The sequence below is a fragment of the Leptodactylus fuscus genome, chromosome 4 (genome assembly GCF_031893055.1).
Source record: "Leptodactylus fuscus isolate aLepFus1 chromosome 4, aLepFus1.hap2, whole genome shotgun sequence".
Taxonomy (NCBI): Eukaryota; Metazoa; Chordata; class Amphibia; order Anura; family Leptodactylidae; genus Leptodactylus; species Leptodactylus fuscus.
In genome coordinates this window covers 135,515,967-135,532,632 of record NC_134268.1, presented here as the reverse complement: position 1 = coordinate 135,532,632, position 16,666 = coordinate 135,515,967, and the positions used below count along the sequence as shown (strand labels likewise).

The 16,666-nt window shown below is 42.7% G+C and overlaps 1 protein-coding gene across 1 annotated transcript in view; it reads left to right on the top strand.

Moving 5' to 3' along the window:
• NKD2 (NKD inhibitor of Wnt signaling pathway 2) overlaps window positions 1–16,666 on the top strand; it is a 71,073-nt gene that overhangs the window by 17,804 nt on the left and 36,603 nt on the right. The window contains exon 4 of the mRNA XM_075271173.1: window positions 14,761–14,815. Within this exon, the coding sequence (XP_075127274.1) occupies window positions 14,761–14,815 (55 nt within the window). The remainder of the gene's footprint in view (window positions 1–14,760; window positions 14,816–16,666) is intronic.

Here is a 16,666-nt window from a genome sequence, read left to right as displayed (position 1 = left end):
CCTACCTGTGATCTTGATGAACAGAGCCGCCTCCTCCTCTGTTTCCACACGCAGGACATCTGTCTTAGCACAGGCAGCGTGATGCTATGACATCATCGCGGCACCCGTGCTGAGAAACAGACGTCTGTCTACGTTCTCGCTGTCTTGTAAAACGCAGACCTCATGTGGCTTGCGGTTTACAAGTTGCTGGAAGCATTTTAACTAGATTAGTTTTTGCAGACTCCAATCTAGTTAAAAGTAAATGATGTATTAATGGCGGCCACCAGTGGTGTAACTTAAATCTTGTGGGCCCAGTTGTAAACTTTCGTCCGGGGCCCCTCACCACTTCCTAGAGCGAATTCTTGATAGTGGCAGTTATAGGTGCTGAAGCAATATCTCAGATACTTGAAAGGGATATGGCTTTAGTACCCACAACTGCAGTTATTCAGAATACGGTGAGTGAGCAGTTCAGCACCTGACATGTAAACAATACTGGGACACATGCTCCGCAGTGAACCCCACATAGTATTATGTTCTCCACAGTAGACCCCACACAGTATTACATGCTCCATAGTGGCCAGCCCCCAAACAGGTTTTATTTTATTCTTACTTATATAGTGCCATCATATTCCACAGCGTTTTATAGACCTAGTCAGTCACTGTCCCATATAGGCTTCACACTCTACATTCCCTATCAGTATGTCTTTGGAGTGTGTAAGGAAACCGGAGTACCTCACAGTGGCCCCCACACAGTATTATATGCTCACAATGGTCCCACACAGTATTATGTGCTAGCAGTTCCCCCCCCCCCCCCAGAGCCTGAACCCCCCCCCCCCCCATCCCCACACACAGCCTACACCACCATATACCCCTCTTGCCCATATACAGTCTGCATCGCATTCCCCCCTCTTGCTCACATGCAGCCTGCACCCCAATTCCTCCCTCTTGCTCACACACAGCCTACACCCCCATTCCTCCTCTTGCTCACACACAACCTGCACCCCAATTCCCTCTTCTTGCTCACACACAGCCTTAACCCCCATGTCCCCCTCTTGCTCACACATATGTCCTCCTTATTTTCCATAAGACTTCGTTCCCAGCAGTTCCATACTGTCCTGTACAATCCTGAATAGCTCCATCCACACAAGAGTGTGATCACATCCTAGTGGGCTAAAGGACCTTTGATGACATTATAACGTTATCAAAGGTCCTTTAGCCCACTAGGATTTAGCATCTACCGCAGGAAGGAGCTCTGGTGCAGATGCTCAGCCCAGGACAGGTGAGTATAAGTATTGTGACAATTGGGGGTAATTTAGCATCAAAGGTAAGCAGTTTTCCTGGATTTACAGAGGTGTTGGTGTGGTGACGCTGGGTGCCAAACAGCAGATCGGGTAATGCAAACCAAACGAAGTGGCTTTATTCAGCATAATGCAGGAACAAAACAACAAACAAAGCCTAGCCCACACACAGGGCAATACCTCACTTCTTGAACCCTCACTAATCTATTGGGGCAAGATACTCTGAGGTTTCAGCTCACCAGTCCAGTTCACACTGAGCTTAACAAAGTCCTTTATGGAATCCAGTCCTCTGGGACAGACCTCGTGTCTGTCTCCAACTGCTCCACAGTCCTCCTGCAGGTCACTAACAGCACTCTCCTGCTGTGTGCACTCCCTCTGGAGTAGAGCCCCTTTCTCTCTGGGTGTGATCAGAGTCCTTTTTAACCCTGCTTTTGGTCGCTCTACAGCGTCCTCTAGGTTCACACCCTTACAGTATATATATATAATATATATATATATATATATATATATATATATATATATATATATATATATATATATATATAGCTCGGGGGGGCCCCGGCACTTGCCCGGATTTGCCGGGTGCTGATGGCGGCTCTGATAGTGAGGGAGCTATGATGCAGACATAGCACACAGGGCTGCCACAGTATTATGCTCCACATGGTATATAATGCTCCACACCATATAATATGCTCCCCAGAGTATAATATTCTCCTGTCCCCTAGACAGGCTTCTTTTGGAAAGGGGCCCTGTGGAACATGATGCTGTGCCCCTTTCTGTTATCAATACAGCCCAGGCCTGATGTCGGGATCCAGAGTCATCAGGTTTGAGATCCTAGGCTAGTCTGAGCCTGAATCAGTGTCTCTGTCACTACTTATATGCTGCGTTCAGCATGAAGTTGGTGCCAGATTTCCTTTTTACGTGCATTTTCTTAACAAAACACAGGTAAAGAAATATTTACTGGTTTTGTATAGCCTAATAAGTACTAATTTAAAAAAACAAACAAAAAAACCTAAATTGTGAATCTGCAACTGTTATATTTATCCTTTGATCCACTGACCACCCTCATCTCAACATATGTTGAGGAATCCTAGATTCCTCAGAAACCACCACAGAAGGCGTGATAAGCATTACTGTAAGCAGTTGTTTAGAAATGGTGACACACTAATCAAACAAGTATAATGTTTGGTTTGTATATCTTTTGTTCCTCTTTTCTCCAATTATCTGAGGTGCATTCACATTTTTTGTGTCATGTAACATGTATAATATTTCCCATATTTCAGTACTGCATGATGGTTTCTTGATGTGCAGGATACTGCACATATTTGAACAGTCACTTGCTTTTACATAGTATATTAATTAAAATGTTAAAACAGAATGGGTACATGCATACTGCCAGACAAGAGACATACGGTGTATTTAGTAATGGTTTGGGAACTAATGCTAATGTGCATACAGTATCTGCTGGGGATTTGCTTAGCTTTGGGAGACTTCTCAACCACCATAATGTGTTGGTTCATTGTATGATATTAGGGCATAGACAATTCATTTAGTCTCTTTGCTGGTTCATTTGTTTTCCTTATTTGTCATTTACTTCTCCTATTGTAATGCACTGATCATTTGCAATATGTTGATCATAAAGATTTTTATTATAGTGTTTTGAGAGCCTTAAAACCATTATTTTTAATTCCTCAGGTTTGTCCATATAAACCATCAAAATTTTATGAGTAAAATGGTACTGTAATATAGCAGAAAAAGGTGGAAAAAGAAAAGTCAAAAACCAACATTAAACAGAGAGGAGGGGCAGATGGCATATAGAGAATCACATGGGGGCAGGGACCACTATAGGGCATAATACTGTGCAGGGGCCACTAAGGGACATAATACTGTGTGCAGGGGCCACTAAAGGACATAATATTGTGTACAGGGGCCACTAGGGGCATAATAGAGCGCTCAGAAATGCGGAGGAGGGGATCGGTCAAGGTCTTCAGCGTCAGGGTGGGGCGGGGAATGTCAAAAGTTCGCCACGGGGCCCCACCTTTCCTAGTTACGCCACTACATGCGGTGGTAGATAGTAGATGTGATATCAATCATCACTAGGTCATAATTTGATCAGGCACAGGGTAAATGGTTTGTGTAAATAAGGTCAGGAAGCATGGTGGTGGAGAGGAGAATGCTATCTTTTCTATAATGGTGATAAACTGGAGAGATATAATGTACCCTCCCTGGTTGCCACTATAGACTTTGGCTTTAGAGGAGAGCTTGTCTGCGTAGGAGGAGTGGTCCAGGGAGGCATTGATAGTGAAGTTTAAAATCCCCACACCAATTTTAGAAGAGTCTAATTGCTCTAGTAGAGTGCGTAGTTCATAGATATAAGCCATGTTGGATTCTGTAGTGGCATACAAATTGACCAGATCAGAGATGGTGGCTATAGAGGTGTCACCAGAGAATAACGTAGCAACCATGGAGGTCTCCAATCGTACTATCAACCTGGATGGGGAAAGAATTTTGAAGGAAGATCACTTCTCTGCTCTTAGACTGATTAGGGGTATGGTTATGAGGGTATAACAAGAATAAAAATATTTAGGGAATGAGGTGAGGGTGAAGGGAGACTTCTGGTTACAGAGTATGTCAGGTTTCAGTTTGTCGTTTAGAAGTAACTCCTTGTGGCATTATCGAGGGAAGTTAAACCCCCTTACATTATGCAATATGATCTTACTCATGGGACGGGTTCCTGAGGGAGTTAAATAATTGCACGGAAAGAGGGCAACACAGTCCATGTAAAAGCAGCGCTGCAAAAGGGGGAAAAGAGTAACAATAAGCAACAGTACCATTAAAGGTTAAAAGGAGTTCAGCAAACCCTGTAGCACCTAAAGTCAGGTAGATAAATGTAACAGGCTTGCAATGGAAAAAAGGAAAAAATTATATTCAGTGGTCGTCAAGTGTGTACAAAAGAACATATCGACTAAGGCACCTGCAAAATGGGTATTTTCAGTGACAGTCAGAATTTTGGCGGGTTCACACCTATTAACTTTGGGTATAAGAGCAAGCTCAGGACCTGGGACTTAGTATTCTTGCTGATCTCAAACAAAGCAATGTAATGCAAATGGGCCTAGTCTGCAGGGAGGACAGTAGGGTTCCGTGCAGTAGAACTGAAGGTAAAGGTGGGAACCAAGGGTTCAGGGAAACACTGAATTATGTTTTTCCCCAGATAAAAGGGAGGAGTGCAGGAGTATTTACCTGCAGTGTTGAAGTTGGAGAGGTTTGGGCAATGATAACAAGATGGCGGCCATGCAGCACAACAAGCTGAAGTTCTGGTGCCATCAGTCTTTTAAACTCTGCTTGGGGGAGCAAACTGATGGGATCAGCAGCAGATGCGCGATGAGGGCATTCATGCAGTGCGGAGAAGCCGGCAGGCCATGTGGATGATGGTGTAAGCCTCTGATCAGCTTGCTGGGAGGCACAGGGGCCCCCAACTGAAAAGCTTCTCCAGGATTGCTGGGAAAAGATGGCGGCCAGACATGCATTGGGGCCAAAGCAGGATAGAGAATAAAACTATCCTTTTCAATTGCTAAGTGTCACTCCTTCCCTTCAGTGTTTACACCGATAGGTGGGTATTTCTTTGCTCAAGGAAAATTGCATAACAATCTGTGATGCAATGTAGGGCTAAAGAAATAGATAATTGAAATTAAATGAAATGTCTAAATTTCACTAACATATTGTTTTAATTCCTGTGAAATGCTTAAAGTGTTAACAAACTTCCAAAATGTTTTGAATTACTTGCAGTTTTAAAAATGGGGTAATTCATGGGGGTTTCTAATATATAGGCCTTTATTATTCCCTTCAGAACAGGGTCCCTAAAAAATTATTTTGGGAAATTTTCTTGTAAATCTGGAAAATTGGTCTTACACTTTAAAGAGGACCTTTCATCAGATCGGGCACATGCAGTTTTATATACTACTGGAAAGCTGACAGTGCGCTGAATTCAGCGCACTATCGGCTTTCCCGATCTGTGCCCGGTGTAAAGCGCTATCGGTCCCGGGACCGTAGCGCTTTACAGTCAGAAGGGCGTTTCTGACACTTAGCCAGGGACGCCCTTCTGCCCAGCAGCGCCTATCGCGCTGTACAGTGTGAGGAACGCCCCCCCTCCCGCTCCTGATAACACTCGTCTATGGACGAGCTGTGTGAGCAGAGGGAGGAGGCGTTCCTCCCCGCTCTCACTGTACAGCGCGATAGGCGCTGCTGGGCAGAAGGGCGTCCCTGGCTAACTGTGAGAAACGCCCTTCTGACACTAAAGCGCTACGGTACCGGGACCGATAGCGCTTTACACCGGGCACAGATCGGGAAAGCCGACAGTGCACTGAATTCAGCGCACTGTCAGCTTTCCAGCAGTATATAAAACTGCATGTGCCCGATCTGATGAAAGGTCCTCTTTAAGTCTTCTAACCTCCAAAATAAATTAAAGGATGATTAAATATACACGATAAACAGAGAAATGGTAGAGAGCAGTTATTAAAGGGATTCTACCACTAAAACACTTTTTTTTCTAATTACTACGTCAGAATAGCCTTTAAAAAGGCTATTCGTCTCTTACCTGTGGAAGTGCTCTCCGCCGCGCCGTTCGTTCAAAGTACCGGTTTGTACCGGTATGCTAATTAGTTCTCTCGCAGCGATGGGGGCGTCCCCATCGCAGGAGCAGCGATGGGGGCGTCCCCATTGCAGCTCGAAAACCAACCGCAGCGGCGCCTCTCTGGTCTTCGGTGTCCTCCGCTTGCCTCTTCAGCGTCTGTCGGACGCCTGCGCAGTATGCTCTCTGTTCGGCGAAGATTGCCGAACGTACTGCGCATGCGCGAAAGTTCGGTGCCCGCACTATGGCTGGGACCGCAATTTCGCGCATGCGCAGTACATTCGGCAATCTTCGTCAAACAGAGCGTACTGCGCAGGCGTCCGACAGTACGCTGAAGAAGCAAGGGGAGGACACCGAAGACCAGAGAGGCGGCGCTGCGGTCGGTTTTCGAGCTGCAATGGGGACGCCCCCATCGCTGCGAGAGAACTAATTAGCATACCGGTGCAAACCGGTATTTTGAACGAACGGCGCGGCGGAGAGCACTTCCACAGGTAAGAGACGAATAGCCTTTTTAAAGGCTGTTCCGACGTGGTAACTAGAAAAAAAAGTGTTTTAGTGGTAGAATCCCTTTAATGTATTTGGCTGGTATGACCGTCTGAAAAGCAGAGCATTTCACATTTTGAAAATTGGGATATACAGTGGGGCAAAAAAGTATTTAGTCAGTCACCAATAGTGCAAGTTCCACCACTTAAAAAGATGAGAGGTGTCTGTAATTTACATCATAGGTAGACTTCAACTATGAGAGACAAAATGAGAAAACAAATCCAGAAAATCACATTGTCTGATTTTGTAAGAATTTTTTTTCAAATTATGGTGGAAAATAAGTATTTGGTCACCTACAAACAATCAAGATTTCTGACTCTCACAGACCTGTAACTTCTTCTAAGAGTTTCGTCTTTCCTCCACTCATTACCTGTAGTAATGGCACCTGTTTAAACTTATCAGTATAAAAAGACACCTGTGCACACCCTCAGTCAGACTCCAAACTCCACTATGGTGAATACCAAAGAGCTGTCAAAGGACACCAGAAACAAAATTGTAGCCCTGCACTAGGCTGGGAAGACTGAATCTGCAATAGGCAACCAGCTTGGATTGAAGAAATCAACTGTGGGAGCAATAATTAGAAAATGGAAGACATACAAGACCACTGATAATCTCCCTCGATCTGGGGCTCCACGCAAAATCTCACCCCGTGGGGTCAAAATGATCACAAGAACGGTGAGCAAAAATCCCAGAACCACGTGGGGGGACCTAGTGAATGAACTGCAGAGAGCTGGGACCAATGTAACAAAGCCTACCATCAGTAACACACTACGCCGCCAGGGACTCAGATCCTGCAGTGCCAGACGTATCCCACTGCTTAAGCCAGTACATGTCCGGGCCCGTCTGAAGTTTGCTAGAGAGCATTTGGATGATCCAGAAGAGTATTGGGAGAATGTCCTATGGTCTGATGAAACCAAACTGGAACTGTTTGGTAGAAACACAACTTTTCGTGTTTGGAGGAAAAAGAATACTGAGTTGCATCCATCAAACACCATACCTACTGTAAAGCATGGGGGTGGAAACATCATGCTTTGGGGCTGTTTCTCTGCAAAGGGGCCAGGACGACTGATCCGGGTACATGAAAGAATGAATGGGGCCATGTATCGTGAGATTTTGAGTGCAAACCTCCTTCCATCAGCAAGGGCATTGAAGATGAAACGTGGCTGGGTCTTTCAACATGACAATGATCCAAAGCACACCGCCAGGGCAATGAAGGAGTGGCTTTGTAAGAGGCATTTCAAGGTCCTGGAGTGGCCTAGCCAGATCTCAACCCTATAGAAAACCTTTGGAGGGAGTTGAAAGTCCGTGTTGCCAAGCGACAGCCCCAAAACATCACTGCTCTAGAGGAGATCTGCATGGAGGAATGGGCCGACATACCAACAACAGTGTGTGCCAACCTTGTGAAGACTTACAGAAAACGTTTGACCTCTGTCATTGCCAACAAAGGATATATAACAAAGTATTGAGATGAAATTTTGTTACTGACCAAATACTTATTTTCCACCATAATTTGCAAATAAATTCTTACAAAATCAGACAATGAGATTTTCTGAATTTGTTTTCTCATTTTGTCTCTCATAGTTGAGGTCTACCCATGATGTAAATTACAGACGCCTCTCATCTTTTTAAGTGGTGGAACTTGCACTATTGGTGACTGACTAAATACTTTTTTGCCCCACTGTATATCCCCCAAATTATCTGCAAATTTTCTTTTTATAAATAAATACAAAAATATTGATCTTTACCACTAACATGAAATCAAATTTGTCACGAAAAAACTATCTCAAAATCACTTGTGTAAGTCAGTGTCTCAAATTTATTGCCATATAAATTGACACCTGTCCATTTTTTAAAAATGAGGCCATGTTCATAAGAGTTTAGGTAGTAGTAGGTGCTGGAAAAGGGGGAGGGGGTGTTTTGGTTGTTTGTCTGCCCCTTCCCTGAGTTTGAGGACTGTTCCCCCCCCCCCCCTCACTTGGAATTCAGCCTGGCTGAATGTAGGGTATCTGTAGTGCTCCTATTAACTCATTCCCGACAGAATAGGAGCACTGCAGATACCCTATATTCAGCCTGGCTGTAGTCAGCCTGAATTCCAAGTGGGGGGTCTGCCCCTTTAAGCTCAGGGAAGGGGCAGACAGACAACCAAAACACCCCCCCCCCCCTTCCCCAGCACCTACTGCACCCCAAACCCCGACCCTCCATCAACATCAATCTAGTATTTATCCCCTATCCTATGGATAGGGGATAAATAGTTGAAGGATCACTCTTACTTATTCATTTCAAGGGGGGTGGGTGGGGTGGAAGGGGATATTGTTATATACACTCCAGACACTGTATTGTTTGCACGGTGTAGGTTGTACTCACATTCTGCTGCAGTTGTTCCAGGGAGAGAAGGTTGTCCAGTCAGAAGGTCCACGGGGAGTGCAGCAGGATGCCCTCACTGTCCGGCTCCTGCGGCAGCTCCAGGCTGGTGATGGTTCAGGTGCAGCTGCTCCTCGCTCTCTGCCTTCAGCTGCCGTCGGTCCGGACCTGCGGGGAGCGCCATCTTCCTGTGGACTCTTGCCAAAACTGCTGACTCTTTGCGCAGTTAGTGACGATGCTGGTGCTCCCCACGGGTCCGGTCCGACGGCAGCTGAAGGAGGAGAGCGAGGAGCAGCTGCACCTGAACCATCATCAGCCTGGAGCTGCCGCAGGAGCCGGACAGTGAGGGCATCCTGCTGCACTCCCCGTGGACCTTCTGGCTGGACAACCGCAGTAGAATGTGAGTGCAACCTACACTGTGCAAACAATACAGTGTCTGGAATGTATATAACAATATCCCCCCCCCCCCCCCCCGCGCTTCACTCTAGTATAAGCCGAGGGAAAAAAACAAAAACTGTGCTGAAAAACTCGGCTTATATTCGAGTATATACGGTAAATATATTTTATACACGATAACATAACTTCAATGCCCAGAAACACATTTACTTCTAGAGAGGTCTAGAAAAACATTTGGCGCTAATGGAATATGCTTATTTTAGTTACATGATTCACTGCATTTACCACAATTGTTTGGAAAAAAAATAAATAAATTTATGAGCGGGGAATTTAAAGGCTCTTCAGGAAAGAAAATTGAACCTAGCAGTTGCTTACGTTGATACAGTATATCAATTAAATGTGTCTGTGGCACGAGTAGAAGGAAAATATTTGCTTTGAAACTGTTATAAAGCGTAGAAGCATAACTGGGATCTCAGAGGACCTCTCTTGGGCATCAAAGACTGCTATTGTTCTGGATAAAGTAAATAGCAGGCTTTTAATTTAAGTCTGCAAGAGGTTTGATTCAGAATTTGCTGTAAAATCTGTAAAGAATTTCTATAAAGTATAACTGAATTTGTCTTTTTGAAGTAATATAACCAAATAAATCACATTGATGCATTGCATATCCTAGATTGTAAGCTCTTATGAGCTGGGCCCTCACTACTACTGTGTGAATTAATCTATTACACTGTAATGTCTAAATTTTTTTATGTACATGAACCCTATGATTTGTAAAGTGCTGTAGAATATGTTGGTGCTATATTTAATAGTGTGTACATTTTTCCTTTTTAATTTCCCATGTTTATTGATCAGGAAGGGGAGGTGGGGGAAGTATTTGTATAGGGTTAGCCAAAAGATAGGATCCTAATTTTGCAATCAGGTATGTTGTAAGGGCTCGTTCACATCTGCGTTGTAGGGTCCTTATTGCAGGTTTCCGTTTCCTGCATAAAACAGATGCAGGAGACGGAAGCCTGCAGTAGACTTTCTCACCCATTCATTTGAATGGGTGAGAAAGCTGTCCGGCCGTGCGCGGCAGTGAGCGTTTTGCGCTCTCCGCCGCGAAACCGGGTTTTATAATCCGGACACAGAGTCGGACATGCACTACTCTGTGTCCGGATAAAAAAAATCCAGTTTCGCGGCGGAGAGCCTAAAACGCTCACCGCCGCGCACGGCCGGACCCGGTCTATGGTTTCCGTCTTCTGCCATGCAGAAGACGGAAACCATAGTACGGAGACCCTGAACGCAGGTGTGAACCCAGCGTAACTGGTACATACCTTTTATGTTCTTACTAGTATTACTGTTAAAGGGAATTTTAAATGTATCCTTTAAAAAGACCCTTGGTAGAAAGCATTTAAAATTTGGTATTGATAAAATTACATTTTAATATATGAACGATTTTACTGAAAAATGTTATGGGGCTTTGTCTCTTTGTATATAAAGAAAGAAGGAATGTAAACATTTATCTTTTAAAACTTTTATTTGTAAATTTCCGATACAAAAAAAACAAACTCCCTCATACAAGAAGTCAGTCTGAAAGAAAAAAAAAAGTCTGTAAGGCTGGGTTCAGTCTCCCATTCTGCTTGAAAAATACAGAGCGAAAAATCCTGTAAGCGGACTATAATATGGTCTGTGGGTTTACACGGGTAGACACTTTTTAAGCGGATTGGGTTTTCCAAACCCGAACACAGATCTGAACCTAGTGTAAGAATCATGAGGTGTTATAAATTTGCATACAAAGACTAAATTTCTGTCTGCCTACAGATCATGTTTTAAAAAACTAAACTAAAGTGCGGCAACATGAAATTATGTTAAAGGGGTTGTCCGGGATTAAATGATCTTTAACCTCGCCACCATAATAGGACCAACACTGCAGAGGTTGACCCTAATAGGAATAGGAACACAGAGATTAAAAGCAGCCTCCCCCCTCATCCCTTCAGTGTTTTCCTGTTCTTGTTAGGATCAGGTCACAGAGATTCCTTCTCTGATAAAGGTGATATCTTGGTGAAAAGGCAGCAGGGGATCACTACTTTCTAGATAGCCTTCCTGCATGAAGTCTGCTGTTGGGGTCCAGTCATCCAGACTGGGGCACCTTCTTGGCAGTGAACTGCGCTCTAGTGGAGTTTAAGTTCCCAGCATCACCATGCCTGGCCCAGCCTTCGCTGCTTTTTCCCTTCTCCTGCTGTGGGACTCAGTTCAGGTCCCAGCGTCGGCACATATGTGACACGGACATCACAGGCGAGGAAATTTGAAAAGAGCTGGCTGCATACTCCTGCATAGCCTGGAGTATTGTTTCTACTCCCTCTATGTTCCATGCTAAGCAGCGGAGTGGGTCGGGCTCCTCCTCTCTTTTGTGCCAAATTCAAACCCAGAAGGGATTTAGCTATGTCTTCTGCTGAGTGTCCATCTTCCCCAAAGTCTGAGTTTATGGAGCTAGCTTCAGTACCTGCTTTTGTGAGTGCATGGCCTCCTGCGGAGGAGTCCTTCACTAAATTCCATGATGCTTTTTTTCTCATTTATACGTAACACTCTTTTACTATTGGGAGAAAAAGTGCCCCTAGTGAAGCCAAAAATTAAAAAAAATGGGCCATATGCCCTAAAATTTTTTAAAGATAATTATAAAAAAAAAACCTAATAAAAAAGCTTTGCAACTTTTATAAACTAGTGAAATTGTGCATCAGGAAAAATCTCCTCTTTTTCGGAAGTTATAAGATCCTTGATTAAACAGGAAGTTCAGACAATGGCGACACTTAATTTTCTTCAAGTGGAAAGGCAGCCTTCTTCTAAAAGGCGCAAATTATCTTCTTCTGAGTCAGAGATAAGTATTGTGTCTTTTGAAGCTGTTGTTTTTGAAGAAGGTAAGGTTACTTCTATGTCTATAGCTGACGGTAGGGATTCACTCTCCACAGTAAGGAACAAGTCCTGTTATATTTGCAGGGCTTCATCCACAAAAAACAAAGTATTCACTGTTCACAAAAATTTTCTTAAGATAATTAAAGAAGAGTTGGAATAATTCCGAAAGAAAACTTGCGATTCCAAAAGAGTTTAATGAGAGATTCCAGTTTGCATCAGAAGATGATTTGTGGGAGGATATCCCTAAAATTAATGTATAGGTCTCTAAGGTAGTTTTGGAAAAGAAAAAAAAAAAAAAGCGCACCCATTTGAGGATGCTTCTCAGCTCTGTGATCCAATGGATAGTAAAGCTGATAGAATCCTAAAAAGCCACTACAGCTTTGCTAATACCAAACATAGCAGCTACTACTGCGGCTAGACCATTATATACTTGGTTCCAGCAGTTGGAAGGTCATTTAGGGGGAAAAAGTTCTAGAGATCAGATATTGACCTCTATTTCTATGCCCGAAATGGCCACTGCCTTCTTAGCTGATGCTTCAGTGGAATCTGTACACTTTGCAGCAAAATCAGCAGTTTTATCCAGTTCTTCAAGGCGTGTCCTTTGGCTCAAGTATAGGACCCATGGTGATACTAAGTCTAAGGTGAAGTTATATGATCTTACTTTTGAAGGAACACTCCTGTTTGGGTGAAATTTGGATAAGCTGCTTGAAAAGACAGAAATAAGAAAAAGGGATTTGTTGAAGAAACACCTAAGTCTAGATCTAATTTTCAACCCTTTTGCTTTCCCAAAAAAAGAATATAAAGGTAAGGGAGAAGTGGAGTTACCCCAAACGGAGAAAAGGTAGAGACTTCTTTCTCAATCCTAATCAACCTCCAAAACAATATTAACTCTTTGAGGTTTTGGAAAGATCTCTGTTTGCCCATGCTGGGGAAATAAAACTAACTGAATCCTTGGATTCCGAAAACACTGAGCAGGCTACTCAATAGTGTGCCCCTCTCCCCTTCAAAAAAAGACGGAGGTTAGTGTAGGGAATCTACTATCTCTGTGTGCAGTAATGTCGGTCCCAGCACCAGGATTAGGCACAGGGCCCTATTGCTGTTTTTCTGCTGTGGAAGCCCAATGGTACATATTGTACCATTACAAACAAAATATCTCTACAAATTCATAAAGTACAAACACTTCAAGTTGAAGACTATACAAATTACTTTTCCATTAATCCAGAAAGATGCAGTGATGGTCACCATAGACCTAAAAGATGCCGTTTTCCATAGCATAATATCCTCCTTTGCTCACCACAAATTTCTCAATTTGCTCTACCATTCCAAGGGGTAATAAGATATTTTCAGTTTGTGGTGTTCCCATTTGGAATTTCCACAGCCTCAAGATTATTTGCAAAATAAGAATGGAAACCTAAAATAGTGGTACTCCTTTTCCTGAAGAAGAAAAGTAAAATCAGGGAAAAAAATTATTCCATTCACACTCTGTTTCTGTAGCCTCTGTATCAGAAGAACTAGAAAATTGCATTTTAATTTGTTTGTATGCAATAGTATATATAAAAACAATTGCTTTAAAGAGGACCTTTCACCTCCTGGGGAACATGCGGTTTTATATGCCGCTAGAAAGCAGACAGTGTGCTTAATTCAGCGCACTGTCGGCTTTCATGTCCTGTGCCCCCGGTGAAGAGCTATCGGTGCTGGTACCGTCGCTTTTCACCTTCAGAAGGGCGTTTTTGACAGTCAGTCAGGAATGCCCTTCCTCACAGCAGTACCTATAGCGCTGTACTGTCAGAGCGGGGAGGAACTCTCCCCCCCCCCCTCCCCCTTTACAAAGTTCAGTTTGTCCCATCAAACTATCTGTTAATGGAAAAATAACAATGTTATGGGGTTTGGAAGAAGGAAAGTGAAAAACAAATCAGCGGGAAGGGGTTAAACATTCTAGCGTTTATATTAACAGGAGGCCCAAACAAACTTGAAAAGCAGAATACATAAAAGTTGACCCCAGGCACTCTGCATACAGCGGTTAGTGCTCTGCCAGAATTATTACATTGGAAAACACATATGAACTACTTCAGAGTCCAGCAGCAGCCAACACTTGGCATCACATATGAATTTTTGCAAAAAAAAAAAAAAAAAGACCTTTTATACAACGGTTTTTTGGATAGCTTTTTTTTTGTAACACACTTTGTGTATTCTTTTTCTATGAAGTATATGCAAGACAACAATTATTCTGGTGCGTATTTGCCATAACCAGAAGTGGAACATAGGGACTGGAATGGAAAGATGTTCAACTCTCTCATGTTTAGATTCCAGACCTGGTTTTGGTTTATAAATGCTACTGGAAGCTTCTGATCAGAATGGTGCTGTCTGACAAGGGTCACTTTATTGTATATATGTAATGTTAAAAATACAAATGATACAGATACAATCATCATGCACATTATCCCCTGTTCTCAATGGGGAACATTAAATTCCCCATCTCAAACACACACTAGGGTCAATTTAATAGAAAGCCTGCTAACTTATGTATGGTTTTAGTTGTTTCTGTGTTGTGTATGTAATCCACTGATGGGACAAATCCCATATTCTTCAGTAGAGAAAGCTAATGTTTTTCTGTACAAACCTGTCTGTGGTATCGACCAACTCAAATCTGATCTTTCATCTTTATAGGAGCTAATTGCTGGAGTTTCAGAAGATGGACTAGATGATCTGTTTGCCCTGGAGGGTAAGTAATTGAGCATTGTTTCCTATTTTAGAATGACTTTTTGTTTAGTTCTCAACACCAGTATAAGAAATAAACAGAATGGAGCAGCAATTAGAAAAGTAACCAGTGCAAAGGCTTCAGAAAGAGATTTTCTTCGATGTAATATGATTATGATATGCCATAACACTGATACTCTTGCAACATGCTATCTATCAGTTACCCCCTCCAACCCATTGCCGTTATTGGTTGGTCACTGTGCTGCCCTTGAGCTGTGATGTATCTCCAATACGTAATGGATATTTATTTTTTATCTTTCTGTTTAGTCTCACCTGTATCCCCCCTCCCCGATGCGGATTGCTAAATAGGTAATAATGCTCCTTAATGCCCCCAGTCACAGCATTAGCCCCTTTTTTGGGGATCATTTTTATTGTTGTCTTTTTGTGGTTTTCTGCCGCTGAGCTCCATTTAGTGACCTAAATTACTGACCGGTTCTGTGTGTAATTTATTTATTTTCTAGTCTAATAATCTAAATTGTGGTTAGGATTAGTTGCTATATATAGTTAGATACTTACATTTTAGAACAGGGTGTCATTTTACTTTAGTACATTTTTGTATTAGTTTGTTTTGTTTTTTTAACACACAAACAGTTTCCTTGCATATGTGCTGATGGTTGGTCAGTGCCGCACATCACTGATCAGCATCTGTGCTCATATTGGCCTTTTTTTTTTTTTAATTCTCTAAATAGTAGTTAGAATTAGTAGATAGACTTCTAATGTATATCAAAAAAAGTGTTGGAATATTTTATATTGAACATTTTTTTTTCTGTTAAATTTATTCAGTTACCTATAAGATCCCTTGGTGAATTAAAAAAAAAATCCAGAAAAACACATGATTTTTTAAAAAATAAATATAGCATTTTTTGCATGAAATAAGTATTTGATCAACAAGCAAGAATTCTGTCTCACAGACCTGTTAGTTTTACCTGTATTAATTGCACCTGTTTGAACTCATTACCTGTCTAAAAGAAACCTGTCCATACAATCAATCACACTCCAAGCTCTCCACCATGGCCAAGACCAAAGATCTACCTAAACACCAGGGACAAAATTGTAGATGTGCACAAGTCTGGGATGGGCTACAGGACAAGGAGCAAGTAGCTTGGTGAGAAGGCAACAACTGTTGCCAGTGACTGGATAAGTCATTGAAAAGTCAGGAATCAGCCCAGAAAAGCTTCATTGGAGGACCTAGTCAATGATCTCAAGCGAGCTGGTCCACAGTGTCTAAGATTACCATTAGTAACACACTACGCCGTCATGGATTAAAATCCTGCAGGGCACGCAAGGTTCCCCTGTTCACGCCAGCATATGTCCAGGTTTGTTTAAAGTTCTCCAATGACTATCTGGATCAGGCATGTCAAACTCAGGGTACCCTGAGGGCCACATGAGTAACAAGAGGTTGTTGCGAGGGCCGCACACAGCAGCTAATGTCACACACGTATTTTAACAGCAGTCATGAAAACAAGATATGAAGTAGTAATATGTAACGGCAACATATATATGCAGTGCGCAACAGCAACTAATATATTTAACAAAAATACAGCAATTAAAAACTAAACATTTATTTGCTATCATTTTTTTCAATCTTTTTTAGATTATAAGTGGTGATCAGTCAGCCTTGTTCTCTGAGAAGATTTTGTTAGTTTCATAAAAGAAAATTATCTGTTTACATATACACCCTTCATCTGCCCCCAGTTTCATGTCCTCCCTCCATCTCTGCCCCCAGTTTCATGTCCTCCCCATCTCTGCCCCCAGATTCATGTCCCTCCCATCTCTGCCCCCCAGATTCATATCCCCCCCAGATTCATATCCCCCC